This window comes from Bubalus bubalis, chromosome 5, assembly GCF_019923935.1.
Source record: "Bubalus bubalis isolate 160015118507 breed Murrah chromosome 5, NDDB_SH_1, whole genome shotgun sequence".
Taxonomy (NCBI): domain Eukaryota; kingdom Metazoa; phylum Chordata; class Mammalia; order Artiodactyla; family Bovidae; genus Bubalus; species Bubalus bubalis.
Genome location: NC_059161.1, coordinates 82,811,984 through 82,831,176, shown reverse-complemented (window position 1 = coordinate 82,831,176; position 19,193 = coordinate 82,811,984). Strand labels below are relative to the sequence as shown.

The following is a 19,193-nucleotide window of genomic DNA, read 5'->3' as shown; positions in this document are numbered from 1 at the left end:
CTTTAGAAGAGTATCAGGTGCTGAAAACAGCTCAGAGCAATCAGGAGACTCAGAAAAAGGCCATGGAGTACTTGGGAAGAAGAAAGGGTATTGCCAGATGGGCAGGAGGTGTGTGGCAGCCAAGGCAGGATGCTGAGATGTGGGGACTGGTGTGTGTTCAGTGGGATGGAGACAGCTGGGTTGATGGGATGGTGCTCCGGATAGCTGTACCCTGGCTGTGCGAGGCCCCACAGGCAGCATGAAGAGTGACCTGCTGACACCCATGGTGGCCTCAGGCTGCGGCTGTCAGGGTGGAGAAGCAGAGCCCTCATGCCATAGGCTTGCCAGCTTTGCTCAAGGCTGCACTATGGTGCCAAGGGCTGTGAGAGAGCGTGTGCCAACCGCGTTCACAGGAAGGAGTTGGAGCAAGCATTTAGGTGAGATGCAGCATAGGGTAGAGAGGTGAGGAGCACAGACCCTGGCACAGGCTGAGTCCCCTCTACTTTACCGCGCTAAGCCTTTTCCTAATCTGCAGTGTGGGGATGACTATCCCCCCTGCACCCAGGGCTTATTTAAGGGTGTGTGTGTGTGTGTGTGTGTGTGCGCGTGCATGCTCAATCGTGTCTGACTCTTTGTGACCCCATGGATGCAACCCAAGCTTCCCACAGGTAGCTCAGTGGATAAAGAATCTGCCTTCAATGCAGGAGACATAGGTTTGATCCCTGGGTCAGGAAAATCACCTAGAGGAAGAAATGGCAGCCCACTCCTGTACTCTTGCCTGGAGAATCCAATGGACAGAGGAGCCTGAAGGGTTACAGTCCATAGAAGAGCAAAGAGTCAGACACGACTGAAGCTACTGGGCATGCAAGCATGAACTATAGCCCATCAGGCTCCTCTGTCCATGGAATTCTCCAGGCAAGAATACTGGAGGATTGCCATTTCCTCCTCCAGGGGATCTTCCTGACTCAGGGATTGATTGAACCTGCATCTCTTGCATTGGCAGGCATATTCTTTACCACATGAGCCACCTGGGAAGCCAGATGTAAGGATAAATGAGTTAATATTTACTAAAGATTTAGAAGAGTGTGTGCACAGAATAAGCACCAAGTGCCTGATGAGTAGGAGAGAACAGAAACTGGGGACCACTCAGCTTCATCCTCCTTCCTCCCATCGCCTTTACCAGGGAGAAGGACCTGGTGAATTCTGTGAGAGGGGAGCCGAAGGTGTAGACACATAGCGAAATAGGAGGAGAAGCTGGATCTCCACTAAATAAGGCTTAGAGAGCTGAAACAAGCTCCAGCCATGTCCCATGGTCTGGTGGCAGTCTTTTAGCAATTGAGGACAACAGGAAGGGTGCCACAAGGCTAGAGTTGGGGATGTCCCCAATTATTAAAGAAAGGAAAAGCTTGATTCTAGAAGCACAGCCATGAGCTTGATGCTGATCCAAAGCCACGCTTGAGGAGAGAATTTTAAACAGATGGTTAACAGATGCTTCTACACTGGCTGTGCAAGGTAGCAAAAGAGCAGGAGCTGGGAAGCCAAGCTGACTGCAAACCCAAGTCCCAACACTTACTGGCTGAGTGGCCTTGCAAAACTTACATCACTTCTGAGTCTTACTGTCTCCAGCTGTAGAATAGAAATGGCAGCGTCTCCAGGGTTCCTGTGAAAGACAGTGACAGTGTAAATGCTCACGCCAAGGACTGAGCAAAACAAACACGCAGTCAGTGATTTCCATGAACCAAAGTGGCAGCAGAACATAAGGTTGAGAACAGAGATGGGCAAAATTTTTCTGTAAAGGACGAAATAATAAATACTTTAGGCTCTGTGGCCTATATACTCTCTGCTTCAAGTACTCAACTGTACCTTTAAAGCAGGAAAACGGTTGTGGATAATATGTTCTTAGATGATGTGGATGGGCATGGCTGCATTCCAATAAAACTTTATTTACAAAAACAAGTGACCAGATTTGGCCATTGTATGCTAATCCCAGCGTGTAAAAACCAAACAGCCAGGATTAAAATAAAAACCTTTCCACTATGAGCAGTGTGACTTTGGACAAGGTCATAAATTGAGCTCCTTTATCTATCAAATGGGTATGATAGTAGTGTGTGTGTCCTGAGATTTTGTTTCTTTTTTTCTTAATAGTGGATAGATCCTGGCTTTTAAAAATTATTTATTCATTCCTTTATTTGCCTTCTCATGCTATTCATGGGGTTCTCAAGGCAAGAATACTGAAGTAGTTTGCCATTCCCTCCTCCAGTGGAAGTGGCAAATAGATTCAAAGAATTAGATCTGATAGACAGAGTGCCTGAAGAACTATGGACCAAAGTTCATGACATTGTACAAGAGGCAGTGATCAAGACTATCCCCAAGAAAAAGAAATGCAAAAAGGCAAAATGGTTGTCCAAGGAGGCCTTACAAATAGCTGAGAAAAGAGAAGCTAAAGGCAAAGCAGAAACGGAAAGATACCCATTTGAATGCAGAGTTCCAAAGAATAGCAAGGAGAGATAAGAAAGCCTACCTCAGTGATCGATGCAAAGAAATAGAGGAAAACAATACAATGGGAAAGACTAGAGATCACTTCAAAAAAATTAGAAATACCAAGGGAATATTTCATGCAAAGATGGGCACAATAAAGGACAGAAATGGTATGGACCTAACAGAAGCAGAAGAGATTAAGAGGTGACAAGAATACACAGAAGAACTATACGAAAAAGATCTTCATGACCCAGATAACCAAGATGGTGTGATCACTGATCTAGAGCCAGACATCCTGGAATGTGAAGTCAAGTGGGCCTCAGGAAGCATCACTACGAACAAAGCTAGTGGAGGTGATGCAATTCCAATTGAGCTATTTCAAATCCTAAAAGATGATGCTTTGAAAGTGCTGCACTCAATATGCCAGCAAATTTGGAAAACTCAGCAGTAGCCACAGGACTGGAAAAGGTTAGTTTTCATTCCAGTCCCAAAGAAAGGCAATGCCAAAGAATGCTCAAACTACCACACAATTGTACTCATCTCACACGCTAGCAAAGTAATGCTCAAAATTCTCCAAGCCAGGCTTCAACAGTACACGAGCCATGAAATTCCAGATATTCAAGCTGGATTTAGAAAAGGCAGAGGAATCAGAGATTAAGCTGCCAACATCCATTGGATCATCAAAAAGGCAAGAGAGTTCCAGAAAAACATCTACTTCTGCTTTATGCCAAAGCCTTTGTGTGGATCACAACAAACTGTGGACAATTCTTCAAGAGACGGGAATACCAGACCACCTGACCTGCCTCCTGAGAAATCTGCATGCAGGTCAAGAAGCAAAAGTTAGAACTGGACATGGAACAACAGACTGGTTTCAAACTGGGAAAGTAATAAATCATGGCTGTATATTGTCACCCTGCTTATTTAACTTATATGCAAAGTACATCATGAGAAATGCTGGTCTGGATGAAGCACAAGCTGGAATCAAGATTGCCGGGAGAAATATCAATAACCTCAGATACGCAAATGATACCACCCTTATGGCAGAAAGTAAAGAGGAACTAAAGAGTCTCTTGATTAAAGTGAAAGAGGAGAGTGAAAAAGTTGGCTTAAAACTCAACATTCAGAAAACTAAGATCATGGCATCCAGTCCCATCACTTTATGGCTAATGGATGGGGAAACAATGAAAACAGCGAGAGACTTTATTTTTGGGGCTGCAAAATCACTGCAGATGGTGACTGCAGCCATGAAATAAAAGATGATTGCTTCTTGGAAGAAAAGCTATGACCAAACTAGACAGCATATTAAAAACAGAGACAGTACTTTGCCAACAAAAGTCCATCTAGTCAAAGCTGTGGTTTTCCAGTAGTCAGGTATGGATGTGAGAGTTGGACTATAAAGAAAGCTGAGCACTAAAGAATTGATGCTTTTGAACTGTGGTGTTGGAGAAGACTCTTAAGAGTCCCTTGGACAGCAAGGAGATCCACCAGTCCATCCTAGAGGAAATCAGTCTTGAATATTCTTGGAAGACCTGATGTTGAGGCTGAAACTCGAATACTTTGGCCACCTGATGCAAAGAACTGACTTGTTGGAAAAGACTGTGATGCTAGGAAAGACTGAAGGCAGGAGGGGAAGGGGACGACAGAGGATGAGATGGTTGGATGGCATCACCGACTTGATGGACATGAGTTTGAGTAAACTCCAGGAGTTGGTGATGGACAGGGAAGCCTGGCATGCTGCAGTCCATGGGGTCGCAAAGTGTCAGACACAACTGAGTGACTTAACCGACTAACTGACTTCTTTATTTTTCTTGTGCTAGGTCTTCGATGCTACAGGGCTTCTTCTAGGTATGGTGAGCGGGGGCTACTCTCCATTGCACTCATGGGCTTCTCATTGTGGTGGCTTTTCTTATTGGGAAGCACGGGCTCTAGGCACCGGGCTTCAGTACCTGCAGCAGGCTCGGTAGTTGTGTCATACAGGCTTAGTCGCTCCATGGCATGTGGAGTCTTCTAGGACCAGGGATTGAACCCATATCTCCCGTATCTGCATGCCAATTCTCATCCACTGGACCACTAGGAAAGTCCTCATGAGATTATTTTAACAGCAAAAGGAACAATTAAAGGAGCATGGACTATGCCTCTCAGAGTGAGCCCTCCAAGCACAGTAACCGTTTGATACCTGCTCTTTGGCATCATTGTGACTATCCCAGCAGCCTAGAATATGGAGCTAAAACTTTCAGTAAGATGAAGTTGAATAGGAAGCACTGTAAAATCCATCACTTTGGCCTTCATAAGGAAACCACACACTTATTGCTTCTCTGAAGAAAAAGACCTAAATGGTTTAATTCAATCATGTGTCAGAGCTGTGTGACAGGACTGCCACTTAGCGTGAGTAGAATGATGAGCTGAATAAACAGACTTGCGATTATCTCTAAGACTACAGCAATTTGCTCAGATCTGAGTAAGTTTGATGTGCTTTTTTGTCTTGTTTTGTCTTGGCTATCATGTTGTAAGAATGAAGCTGATTTTTAAGAAAATATCCTGACAAAGGCAAGCACTATAATTAATAGAAACTCATTACACATAATGAATGACCTGAGAGATGATTATATGAATTTGAATTTTTTCAGTCTGGGGTGAGGATTCTCAAATATCCCTAAGAATTTTATCAGTATGGTAGTTTTTTTAATTAATTAATTTATTTTAATTGGAGGCTAATTACAATATTGTAGTGGTTTTTGCCATACATTGACATGAACCAGCCACGGGTGTACATGTGTCCCCATCCTGAACCCCCCTCCCCCATCCCTCCCCATCCCATCCCTCTGGGTCATCCCAGTGCACCAGCCGTGAGCACCGTCTCATGTGTTGGACCTGGACTGGCGATCTGCTTCACATATGATAATATACATGTTTCAGTGCTATTCTCTCAAATCATCCCACCCTTCCCTTCTCCCACAGAGTCTATAACTCTGTTCTTTACATCTGTGTCTCTTTTGCTGTCTCACATACAGGGTCATTGTTACCATCTTTCTAAATTCCATATATTTGTGTTAATACTGTATTAGTGTTTTTCTTTCTGACTTACTTCACTCTGTATAATAGCCTCCAGTTTCATCCACCTCATTAGAACTGATTCAAATGCATTCTTTTAAACATCTGAGTAATATTCCATTGTGTACATGTACCACAGCTTTCTTATCCATTCATCTGCTGATGGACATCCAGGTTGCTTCCATGTCCTGGCTATTATAAACAGTGCTGTGATGAAGATTGGGGTCCACGTGTCTCTTTCAATTCTGGTTTCCTCAGTGTGTATGCCCAGCAGTGGGATTGCTGGGTCGTATGGCAGTTCTATTTCCAGTTTTTTAAGGAATCTCCACACTGTTCTCCATAGTGGCTGTACTAGTTTGCATTCCCACCAACAGTGTAAGAGGGTTCCCTTTCTCCGCAGCCTCTCCAGCATTTATTGTTTGTAGGCTTTTTGATAGCAACCATTCTGACCAGCGTGCGATGGTACCTCATCGAGGTTTTGGTACCTCATTGTGGTTTTGCTTTGCATTTCTCTGATAATGAGAGTATGCTAGTTTTAAAAATGCCCCCTACCCTCCTCCACCACAGGACCTTCCCTGGTGGTGCAGTGGTTAAGAACCTGCCTGGCAGTGCAGGGGACATGAATTTGATCCTTGGGCTTGCCAGGTGGCTCAGTGATAATCTCCCTGCCAATGCAGGAGCCACAGGAGATGTGGGTTCAGTCCCTGGGTTGGGAAGATCCCCTGAAGGGGGAAGTGGCAACCTCCTCCAGTATTCTTTCCACAATAATCCCATGGACAGAGGAGCCTGGTAGGCTGCAGTCCATGGGATCACAAGAGTCAGACAGGACTGAGGGACTGAGCACAGGGAATTGAGACCCTGCATGCTGTGGGCAACCCCGCCTCTCTGGCGCCTCTGTCCTGAAGTGAAGATCCCATGTAAGACCTGATGCAGCCAACTAAATGAATATTTTTAAAAAATGCCCCTCCACACATTACTTAACCCTCCCTTATTTAGAGGTGGGATTTATGACCCCTCTGCTTGAATCTGGACTCTGGGACTGCTGCCCAACAGAACATGGATCAAGTGAGCTATGCCAGGTTTTGGGTTTGGGCCTGAAGAAACTGCCACTTACTGTCCTCCAGGCCTCTTGCTCATAGAACCCAGCCACCATGCTGTGAGGAAGCGCAGGTCACACGAAGCGGCCACTGGTAGATCCTGGGCCTATTGACCTCAGCCCCAGCTGAGGTCCCAGCCAGTGACTGCCATCAACCGACAGACGTCACCAGGGCCCACAAGCTGAGTGACTGATGACTTCCGCTGCATGAGAGACTCCAAGGAAGAAGTGCTCCGTTCAAGCCCTAGCAGGAGGCGAGTTAATAAAAGAACTCTGGTTATCTTAAGCCACCTAGTTTGGGGTTACTCAGCAGTAGATAACTGGCACAGTGTGAGAGGACGCACTTGAGTCTTTTTGTATAGTTACAAAGAGTGAAACAAAGGCAGTCTTTAGGAAGCTACCATCTGTCTAGGCTAAGAATAGATGGATAGATCCAGGTTCAATAAGAAGAAGAACTTTGGGAAGACTGAACCTATCAAACAGCACGTGGACTGCTTCATAAGGCACTAGTTCTTACTGAAAATATCTGAATAAGGCCAGATGACCAGAGGTCAGGAACAGCAAGAAGGATTTGGGGCATCGGGAAGGGGTGAATTTGATAGGAATCCATGCTTGTTGGTTGGTTAATTTCCCAATTTGCCTAAAAAGAAAAGAGTTTTGTACCTAGAAGGCACTGGATGAGTATTTTGTTAATTAATAAGTATTTATTAATGCCTATTACATTCATCATTGTAGGTGCTCAGGATATATCTATAAACAAAAAAGATGAAAACGCATGTATTGTAGAGTTCATATTATTTTTTTTAAATATTCATTTATTATTGATTTGGCTGTGCCAGGTCTTAATTGCAGAATGTGGGACCTAGTGTTCTGACCGGGGATGGAACCCACGCCCCTTTCATTGGGAGCACGGTTAGCCACTGGACCACCAGGGAAGTTCCTGGAGCTTATATTCTTAAAGAAGCAGACCTGCAATCAACAAGCTTACATGTGAAGTGTATATAATGTATCAGATGAAAATAAAGCTTCCAAGACAAATGTGAAGTGGAGCAGGAGAGATATATAGTCTCTGAAGAAAGGTTTACAATTTTAAATATAGGGGAATTCCCTGGCAGTTCAGTGGTTAGTAACCTGGAAGTAGTCATTTTTTATAAATCAAGGGTTGAAGAGAATGACAGAATTAAACTCTTCATCTTAGAAATGTTGAATATATTCTCAGACACTCTTTTAATCCCTGGGACAATACTGCAGACGAGACACAACGTCTCAGCTCTCAGGCAGCTTATGTACTTAACTTATTTTCTGCCATGTGGAGAGAGAAAAGTAAATACATCATGCAATTTAAATGATTGAGAAGTATGGCCTTCTGGGACTTTCCTGTGGTCCAGTGGCTAAGATTCTGTGCTCCCAAGGCAGGGGCCTGGGTTTGACCCCTGGTGAGGGAACGGGACCCCACGTGCCATAACTAAGAGTTCACATGCCACAGCGACCCAGATCCATGTGCCATGACTAAGGCCCAGCATTACCAAATAAATAAATGAAATATCCTTTAGAAGGAGAGTAAGGGAAGTATGGCCTTCCCTCAGTGGTGTTTGCCCACTTTTGACCCTATGAAGCTCTTGCCTCTTCCGTGGAGAGACATAACCGAGACTCCTCTGTGTCCTGTGGCATCATCGTGCTCCGGGCCATGCTGCCTGCCTTCTGGCTCTGCTGGGTCTTCACAGATCACAAGGGGAGCGCAGAAAGCTGAAACGAGCTTTGCTGTCCTTCAGTGCCACTACATTATTTGTGGTTCCTTGTTAGCTGTAAATAATGAAAGAAATTAAACTTTCAGGATTGTGATTGATTGCTGAACCACTGATTACTGATCGATTGTGAGAGTAGAAAATCTGGGTTAGGGTGGCAGAGAGAGGGGACACATGGGTAGTTTCTAAACAACGGCTAATTCCTTACGCGTCATTTATGAAAAACAATACAGAGGAGGTGATGAGGATTTATCTCAGTTGGGCTCAATCTCCAGGGTTGCTCCTTCCATGTAGGCTAATTCCACGTGATGGACTGAGGCCTAGGGCAGCGTGAAGTGTGAAGTTTGAGGATCTGATGGAATTGTCGGTGATTGCTTCCCTGGTGGCTCAGACGGTAAAAGCGTCTGCTTACAGTGCAAGAGACCCGGATTCGATCCCTGGATTGGGAAGATCCCCTGGAGAAGGAAATGGCACTCTGGTATTCTTGCCTGGAAAATTCCATGGATGGAGGAGCCTCGTAGGCTACAGTCCATGGGGTCGCAAAGAGTGGGATACGACTGACCGACTTCACTTTCACTTTCAATATTCCAGATAGCAACGTGGCTGCAGACATGAGTGGGTCTAGAGAAATGATAACAGACATTAAGACTTTGAGGTTATAGGGGATGTAGTTCGGGTCAGCAAACATTTATTAGGGGTATGCTAGGTCCCAGGAAAGAGATGAAGAAGACAAAGTTCTTGCCTTCAAGTAGCTCACACTGTCCTGAGGGAGCCAACACACAAAAAGATCTTTGGAGTAAATTGTAGACAAGTGTCCACGCTGATCAGCACAGTTTCAGAAGGAGCTAGAAATTGTTACAAGTAACCTTGGGCTCAGCAGCAATGTAAGCAGTGTAAGGAACCCCAGTGTGTGGTTAAAACTGTGTCTACCTGCAACTTCCCTGCTGGTGCAGTGGTTGACTCCACACTTCCAATGCAGGGGACCGGGGTTTGCTCCCCGGTCAGGGAACTTAGATCCCACAAGCCATATTGTGCCAACCAAAACAGAACAACAACAACAACAAATCTGTCTTCCTCTACCTGACCCCATTCAGAGAATCATAGAGCACTTGGGAGATCTTATGCTACCAGTCTCTTCATTTCCTACAGATAAATAAGCAGACCCCTTCACTGTATGAATGTTTCCTCCATTCGTTATAGGGCACAGTTGGGAGTGGATCACTTCTTAGTTTCATTTAACAATATTTATTTGGCACTTAGAGCTGTACAGGGTGTCAGAACAGAACAATGAATGAGACGGTCCCTGACCTCCACTTGCTCACAATCTGGAAGGATTGAGCACAGACCAACAAGGCAACAGATGATAAAAACTGCATGATGATAATTAATGTCCTGGGACGGTACACCCAGTGGAGTGGGAACATGGTGAGGGCATGTAGAGCTGTCTGCAGGGAGCAGGAACGGCTTTGCAGAAAAAATAGTGCTTGAATCGAAGCTTCTAGAATGAGTCAAGTGTATTCTCAAGAGAAAGGCTTCCGTGGAAGCCAGCAGATATGCAGAGGAATGGAGGTGTAAGAGCACAGCGTACTCAGCACCACCCCAGGCTCGCTGTGCAGCTGAGCGTGGAGAGTGGTGACGAGCAGGCAGAGAGCGGTGATAATCACGGCAGGCCAGACCCTCAGCCTCAAGAGCCCTTGAAAAATGCTAGGCAGGCCAGTGATGTGATCAGATGGAAGGAAGAAGTTATTTCTTTTGAGGAAGAAATAATGCTTTACAACAAAGGTGAAGGCTGAAGACGGGGAGACCAGAAGGCCACTGAGGGTCTCCAAGCAAGATGCAGATGAGGTCTGTCCCAGAAGAGACAGGTGTGAATGGTGCACATGAGAAAGGCCTCCTGGCCTCCACATCTGCTTGCATGTGAATAGTTAGATAGAGCAGGAACACTGCGTGGACACCCAGGGTCCTGGTGCAGACCGGTGTGTGAGTGAGTGAGGGGTGGGGGCTGTCATTCATTGAGACAATGTAAAAGGGAGAAGGAGAACATCTGAGGATAATGATTTTTTTCAGGATGGGGCTCTGGGGATGTTGGGGTGCATGTGTGAGGTCCAAAGAGTAGATTTCTAGTAAACAGTTGAACATATTGGTTTGGAGACAGGAGACGAGGTTTGAGCACGAATGATCAGCATAGGGGTGGTGGTTAAAGCGAGGGATGAGGAAATGGAGGCGTTATGGGCAGAGAGGCTGCTTAGGGTTACTCCTTGAATGATCCACAAAGGTCTCACGAAGTGAGACTGCTTCGGCTAAAGAGATTGTCCAAATAGGACCTGAGTTAGAGTCTAATGTATTAAGTAAATACCCAAGTCACACCTGTGTGACTTGACATGCACAAGAGCAGTGAACACAACAGGCAAGATCAGTTTTTGCCCTTAACCAACTTAGCTTGGTGGAGAATCACATGCTTAATTAATTTGCATGACAGTAAGTGCTGCAAAAGAAGAGTATAAGATATTTCAAGAGTGTATAATTCAGAAGGGAGATAGAGTAGCCAGGGGAGGGGTGGGGGCGGCTGGTACTTGATTCATGTAGTCGGGGAGCATCCTTGAAGAAACAGCATTTCAGCTAGATCCAAAGGATGAGTAGGCAAGATCAGTGAAGGGAGGGGCAGAGGATGGCATAGGCAAATGCCCTGAGATGGAAGCAAGTATGCTGGAAGACCTGAAGGATGCCCGTGTGCCTGGGGGAGCATGGGGGCTGGTACCCAGGGAGAGATGGTGATGCAGGTGAGCCTGGAGGCTGTTCATGAGCCTGTGCAGTGGCCGCCCTTCCCGCCTGTAAGCAGACACCTCGAGGACTTGGGTTTGTACACCCGGGAGAACTCTAGAAGGAGGCACCTTCATAGTGGCAGGATCCTCAGGTGAATGGCCCCAGGAGGGCCTGTCTGTTCCTTGGCAGCCTTCTGGCCCTGAAGTAGCTCCAGAGCTCCACTTGGACCCCTTTGCAGGGCACGTGTTGACAAGCAATGAGGTGATTCTGGGCACAGGGAAGACAGTGGGAGTTATCTGGATTTGGAAAGGGGCCGTTCAAGCAGAAAAGAGAGGCAGAGGAGTTGAGTGCCAAGAAATCAATGTGTTTTGGTCAACATAGCTCACCTGGGAGTGTAACAGTTTAGTTCAGCAGCAGCAGCGGAACGTGCCTCTTCAGAACTCGTCATGTCCAGGAATTAACTCAAGAGTCAAAATCCAGCCTTGGCACATAGTCGCCCTAATGGTGTTTCTTTTGTGAAATGTAACAAGCCAATTGGGAAATAACCTTGGAAGGAAACTTGATTGATTTTTCAAAGAAAACAAGAACTCCTATGAAAATTTACCTGAAGTCTATTAAAGCCATCCTCTAAAGCCCCTTGTAAGAGAAACTAGACTAGACTGGGGTCCCATTTTGCAAAAAGCCATTAATTTGTTTTCTCACACTTTGGGCCTCTTTTCATTTTTCCTGTCAGGTTGCTTCATTAGGTAGAAAACTGGATGATGAGGGGCTGTAACTCACTGTTGTTTTTCTCCTGTTGATGCCAAGTGCATCTTTATGTCCCTTCCAGCCTCAACTATCTTACAGTTAGTCTTAACGTTAGTTAAATCAAGAGAATGATTGAAAGATTGAATAGAGGTTCCTCCAGGTTTTGTGATTAAACACAATACCAAGTATTGCCAGCATCAGAGTCTTTTCCAATGAGTCAACTCTTCGCATGAGGTGGCCAAAGGATTGGGGGCAGGAGGAGAAGGGGACAACAGAGGATGAGATGGCTGGATGGCATCACTGACTTGATGGACGTGAGTCTGAGTGAACTCCGGGAGTTGGTGATGGACAGGGAGGCCTGGCGTGCTGCGATTCATGGGGTCGCAAAGAGTCGGATACAACTGAGCGACTGAACTGAACTGAAGTATTGCCAAAAGTTCAGTACCTGACTTTAGACCTAGTAATGATGGGACCTCTGTTTTCTCATCTGTAAACTGGGAATAAACAAACCTGTTCCACTTACTGAAGAAAGATAGGAGAGTGCCTTATATGTCACCATCCACATGTAAGTATTAATAAGATAATAACTACCATCACTGTGACCAAGAATATTATTCATCCTAAGACTCAAAGACAGTTTACATCTGCCATGCAAATTCTTTATCTACAAGTTCCTCTTCTCTCTCCGCTCTCCATTTCCACAGACATGCATAAGAATAGCATCTCAGAGTTATGGGAAAGGGTGGCCATTCTCTTCCACTTTCTAGAGAGGAATAAAAAATATTTTATGACTGTTAAAAACATACTGTAACTGTCAAATGTACTTACGAGCAGCCATCAAAATTGTAAGTTATAATCAGAGTTTTCCTTTCGTTCAGTGACAATGTAAAAAAAAAAAAATCACAAATTTTCCATGCAGATGGAAAAGAAAGAAAAGAGCATGAGTACTGAAAGAATTTGGATGGTGATGGCATTGCCCAAGGATTAGACGAAACACCCGTGGCTTAACACATAATAATGGTTATTGTGTTTTTGGTGTCTGTTGAGAAGGGCATTGGAGTAGGAAATGACAAACCACTCCAATATTCTGGCCTGGAAAGTTCCACGGACAGAGGAGTCCAGAGAGCTACAGTCCATGGGGTTGCAAAAAGTCGGATGCCACTGAGCGAATTTCAGCAGGGAGGGGCACATTTTAGGTCTGCTGCGTCTCTGTAACCTGGTACATTTTGTAAAGTCAACCGTATTTCTTCTGCCTCTCCTCTTCACACCACGACAAGAGCCTCCTTCCTTCCTACGTTTTTATCAGTGATTTCCATTACCAGATTGAGGGTCTTCCCTGCTCTTATGTATGGACAATGAAGAGTTATGCATTTGACATGAACTGCAAGAAAAAGAGAAGCTGAGATGCCCTCCTGCCCAGAACGGACCTTTCATGGGGTGGCAAGGGGAGGAGTGGCGAGAAAAGTTTTTCTCTTTTCTGATTGTAAAACACTTTCTCTTTCAAAACTCAGGTGACCGTGACAGATGGTGGCTTCTCCCCTAAACAGTCAACCATCTGGGTGGTGGTTCAGGTTCTGGATGAAAATGACAACAAGCCCCAGTTCCCAGAGAAGGTCTACCAGATCAAGCTGCCTGAGCGTGACCGAAAGAAGCGGGGAGAGCCCATCTACAGGGCATTTGCATTTGACAGAGACGAGGGCCCCAACGCTGAGATCTCCTACAGTATCGTGGATGGGAATGATGATGGGAGGTTCTTCATCGACCCTAAGACCGGCATGGTCTCTTCCAGAAAGCAGTTTACAGCAGGGAGTTACGACATTCTCACGGTAAGATTTTCCTGAACCTCGGTAACATTAATGAGGGGGAGGAAGTTATTTTCTTATTCATATATTCGTTTCAAGCAAAAACAAAAAAAATCTATGGATTAAAATGTGCAGCCAGATAACAATGGAAGGCTACTTTCTGTTGCAGTGACATTCCTAAATAACAAGGCCATTTTCTTTGGTTGTGTCCTAACACCTAACCTCCCCATTTCCAGTACACAGCCTGCTCCATCATTTACTCACTCACACTTCCTGTAGCCCCAGATCGTTTCAAGGTACTGAGCATAGACGTAAACTGAGGCGAGGGGAGCAGCAGAATAACATAACCTGCCTGCCACTCAACATAGACATCCCAATGAAAACAACTCTTGTAATTGTTGGCAGTGTGATAGAACATGAATTTAACTGTATAAATTGAGGGACACAAATCATAGCTAGGCTTATTCTGCAAAAAGTGAAAAATCTTAAGTAAAACATAACATTTTTCATTGTTAAAAAATAAAAAAATAAAAAAAAGTCTGAGCACCATCTCAAATGAAGACTTAAACTATTAATACCATGCCTAAGGCACCGTCCTGCTCCCCCAACCCCAACCACTTTAGACATGCAGCAGCTGTGCCTAAAAGGACACTGGTCAGCCTCACCGGTGATGGGCACTTTCCAGGGTCCCAACCACTGTCAAAGAGTTATCGCCATCTGCCGTCTTTTTCTCAGTTTTCAGTCTTCTCCACTGTGTATGGTCAGTCCTTTGTTATTTTAAAGGATGGTCTGAGTCCATTTATTTTTTATGCCTATGGACTGGACTTGGGCTCCATTCCCTGCTCAGTAGTGTATTCAGAAGAGTGAATAAAGAAAAGAAAAGAACTTAAAAACCAGTCCTGTTTCTACCATCAGCAGCTGTGATGTAACAGGTGCTGCTGCAGTTGTCTGAGACTTGCCAGTGGAAATCTTTGAGGACCAGGTGGATTGCAGTGGATACTGTTGGTACCCTGCCCAGATCCCCTTTATCAGGCTGGTCCAGCCATCCCCCAACTGCTGTGAGTGTTGACTGCTAAGGGCTCAAAGCTGATTCCTTCTTCAGAGAGTCATCCTTGGCTATACTTCTCAGCCAAGATGATCTATACGCCTACACTAGCCCAGCAGCCCACAGCCAATTCCTAATGGACACCAGATATAAAAGCCCAACCTCCTTGCCTCCAGGTGGATCCAACTCAGTAGTGCAGTGAATGATTCAGAGCTCCCTTTGGGATCAGGCTGAGGTTAGACTTCAACTGAGACCACATCCTTGCTTAGCATCCTCCTCTGTCTATCTTGTTTTCTTCACTCCCTTTCTCATGGGAACACTTCCTCTTGAAATCATTTGTACTCACATCCCTGTCTCAGACTCTGCTTCTGGGAAACCCGACCTAAGACGTCTATCTTCAAGGGCCCTTCCTGTCACAGAAACTGGGGCAAAGTGATCACGCATGAACACAGCACTAGGGAGCTATGAGTTGTCACTGTTTTTAAAGACTACAACTATTAGCAATGCATCTGGAAATGGTATTATTAATGTAATAGTTTACAATCCTTTTTTATTTTGGTTTTTAAATTTTCTGTCACTGATGGTTTGCTTGTTAGACTTAACTACAACTGCCCCCACCGCTCCAACACACACACACACACATTTACGTCCAGGACAGCATAGCAGTTAACCCTACATATCTGGGCAAGGAAACATGCTTTTCTCAGCCCTTATATCAGACCATAGAGAAAAGCTATTAACACCCCCTTCCTTACTCCACTGCCTCCAGGGACCCACGTTTCCACCGAGAGAAATCTCCTTCACTCCTTCAGGGTTGGCTTAACCAGAGGGCCTCTGAGATGAGTTTTGCAAGGTTGATGCCTTTCCCCTGCCTCCTCCCATCTCCCTCTTGGAATCCCAGGTGACAATTCTACGTGACAATAACCATGCATTTGTTCCCTTTTCAACACTACCTCCACAGCTGTAAGAAATCAAATTAGCTCTTCTTACTTTTGTAGCTGTCATTCGTGTCCATACAACACTAAAATTTGCAAGTGCACCATTTGCTTTTCAAGTTTCCCACATCTGCAAGGCTGGCAGTGATTCAAAACAGCTTCTGGCAAATGTGCTCGGGGCCCCATGTGCCCGAGTTGGTTCCTGCAGTCCCTGAGCCCATTGTCCTCAGATCGCTCCTCGCGTCTTCCCCTTGCCAACCCCGTCGTGAGGATGGACTCTGAGCCCCACAATATACGAGTGACAGATGCAGGCTTCCACCAGGACCCAGGCTCTGAAACAGCTCTCTGTCCTCTCCGCGTGTGAGTAGATCAAGGCCGTGGACAACGGGCGCCCTCAGAAGTCCTCCACGGCCCGCCTCCACATCGAATGGATTAAGAAGCCGCCTCCTTCGCCTGTGCCGCTGACCTTCGATGAGCCATTTTACAACTTCACAGTCATGGAGAATGACAGAGTCACCGAGATTGTCGGGGTGGTGTCTGTGCAGCCAGCTAACACCCTTCTGTGGTTTGACATCGTCGGTAAGTTTGAGTCCCCCAGGGCAGTATTGGGCAGCGTAATCACTGACTGTTTAGAGCAACTAGCAAAAAAGAAAAGACAATAACAACAACAGCAGCAACAAAAACGCTTAAAAACTATGCTAAGATTAAAAGATGTATAGTGCTGGAATGCAGAAGAGCCAGTAAAATGAATAGTCGACCTGTGCTTTCGTTCTGAGTTCTGTAGCTAAGCTGAACCGAAAGTGCTCTCTGGCTGGAGTTTCCATAGTATGTTATTTACTGCAATCTTAATGTCTTTCTGTGTGTCATTTAAATTCTATTGTCACACTTGGCTAATCTCATTTCTAAATGTATTGATGGTACTAGACTTGCTGTCCTTCATTTCTCTCTTTTTCTTCACCTTTTTTCTGCATTCTGTTCTTTTTTTTTTTTTTTTTTTTCTGCTCCCGACTGCCCTGCTTCAAGGTGGCAAGCATGCTCGAGAGATGTTCTATATTCTACAGACAGCTTGTGGGCAGAACTGTTCAACAGAAGGTACCCTTAGTGCAAACACATTTGCTAAAATACAGCTATCCAATCTGCCTTTTACGGGTTCTTTTTTTTTTTTTTAAGCAAATTAAATTACATCTTTCATAACTGCCTGTGACAGGCTGAAACGCAGCCCACAGATTTCGTACATGCCTCTAACGGCGATTGCGTTACTCATATCCAGTGACTCCTTTGTTAGAGGTTCGATGGGATTTGGATTTGGGGTGGAGGGGGGGTTGTTCTGATTTCTTTAGAGAAACTTTTTTCTCTGCTTTTGAGGTATGTGGGCTTTTTGTTGTTTTGATCTTTTCATAGGTTAGTTTACCTGGGCCTTTTCCAATTGGAAAGTAAATTCAAATAGATCCCAGCCCCTCAGTTTTGTAGGAATGCCATTCATAGACCCAAACCCCCACCCCCAGGAGAGGCCCGGGCTGTTGTCCACAATAGGAAGGACAGGAAACAGAGCCTAGATATATAGCCAGCAAGAGTTTCCTGTGAGAGCCAAATACAAAAAGCAGATGGACGCAGGCAGGATAGACCTTAAAAGCCAACCTTTAAATTCCTTGAAAGAAAGCAAGAAAGCACACCAGGCTGCAAAAAGAGAGGGCAAAACTGCCCCTTCACCACCCGGCAGGGAGAGGCGGCGGAGAGGAAATAAGTGCTGAGGACCAGGAATCCAAGCAAAGGGATGAGCGCGCGCCAGCCCTGGGTCTGACGCTGGGTCCAGCTGAAGCTGACTTCCCACGGTCGTCTGTGGGAGGCAGTGACTCTGGAGAGCTGGTCTGGGGGAATCATTTCCTTCACGTGTCACTGCTTGGATAGGATGGGCAGGAACCTGCCTCTCTTCCCAGGAATGACTGGGTCTGGGGAAAGCATTTAGAATGTTCCACATCTGTTTTAATGAAGCATAGAAAAGAATGAATGCCCCATGGCCCCCAAATGGAACATCAGTAGAGTATCCCCTGAACTTCCCCCAAAGAAAAGGCTTGTTTTCTACCTATTTCATTTTCTAGAATGCTGGTAGAACGGCTTTCTTTCACTTAATGGGCATCTATCACACCATCCCTGTGCATGACCATCGTCATTCCCAGCTTTCCACTCCATCTTCATTTCCACTTAACACCTTTGAAATGGCACCTCTTCTGATCCATGGAAGATCTCTCTGCTCCTCCATCTTCTGAGTCGTGTTCTCACACTGCAGGCATCATCTGGCTGTTGGTACCGCATCACCTTTGTTAATTCCTTCACCACCGCCTCCTGTCAGGGTCACAGAAGATGCATCTCAGTTTCAGCATGTCTCCCATGCAATCCTGACTTCTTTTCGGTAATTTGAGGAAGAGTGCAGTGGAAAGCCAAAGGCCGAGGCTCCTGCTGCGCTGTCCTGAGCCGTGGGAGGACTTGCCTTATGCCATCAATGATCACTTCGTCTCCATCCTTTTCCGTCACTCCAGTTTGCAAGCGCCTCTATGGCCTGAAAGCACTGTTTCTCTCCCTTGCATGATGCGTTCATACAACCTCTTGACATGCGGCACATCCCACCCACCCCAGGATGCCTTCAGAAATCTTACAAGCACACCTTCCTCTGATGCTCAGTCTGACCGGCCACCTGACCCCAGTTATCCAAGTCGTTTGTGCAAATCCTTAGCATGCCTGCGTGTGTGTATGACTGTGTATAGGAAAGCATGCCTAATGATGCTGCGTGTGACCTGACTTGCATGCATTCCATTCAGCAGTGTTAGTGCTGGCGTACATGTTCATGGTGTTTATCCTGGCTTCAATCTTAACCCTTAAGGTCAAGGTCTTTGTGTCCTCCCCCTTCCTCCTGCCATTGCTTTGGTTGATCTCCACCCAGGGTGAGTGGGGTAATGAAGCCAGCCAATGGAGATGCCCCAGGCAGCCCATGTGTTAAGCCCACTGATCCCTCCTGAGACCCGTCCAGAGTCAGGTGTTCTGAGCCTCAGCCACCACAGTGCCTTTGGCTAAATGAGAACTGGTCCAAGAAGAGACAGGCAGTTGACAGACCAGAGTCCTCCTAGGAAGGGGTCCCTTTAGGCTGCTCCAAATCATATCTAGGAATCATGATCAGAAATTTTCATCCATTTTCATGTTTCTCCATCTTTATTCCTAAATCTATGCTCCTTTTATATAATCTTTCCAGTTTTAGTGCTCAGATGCTTCTCTTAATGGGCTTCCCAGGTAGCTCAGTGGTTAAGAATCTGGCTGCCAATGCAGGAGACTTGAGAGACACAGGTTTGATCCCTGGGTCAGGAAGATCCCTGGAGTAGGAAATGGCAACCCACTCCAGTTTTGTTGTCTGAAGAATTCTGTAGACAGAGGAGCCTAGCAGGCTACAGTCCACGGGGTCGCAAAGAGTCAGACACGACTGAGCAGGCATGCGTGCACTTCTCTCAATATAGACCTACGACATTGTCCCCCTAGTCTAGATGCTTCTAGCACAGATTTCAC

At 45.7% G+C, this 19,193-nt stretch overlaps 1 protein-coding gene across 1 annotated transcript in view; it reads left to right on the top strand.

Annotated features, from left to right (window-relative positions):
* Positions 1 to 19,193, top strand: part of FAT3 (FAT atypical cadherin 3) — a 688,930-nt gene that overhangs the window by 504,327 nt on the left and 165,410 nt on the right. Inside the window, exons 5-6 of the mRNA XM_044943370.2 lie at positions 13,371 to 13,685; positions 16,010 to 16,220. Coding sequence (XP_044799305.2) covers positions 13,371 to 13,685; positions 16,010 to 16,220 — 526 coding nt within the window. The remainder of the gene's footprint in view (positions 1 to 13,370; positions 13,686 to 16,009; positions 16,221 to 19,193) is intronic.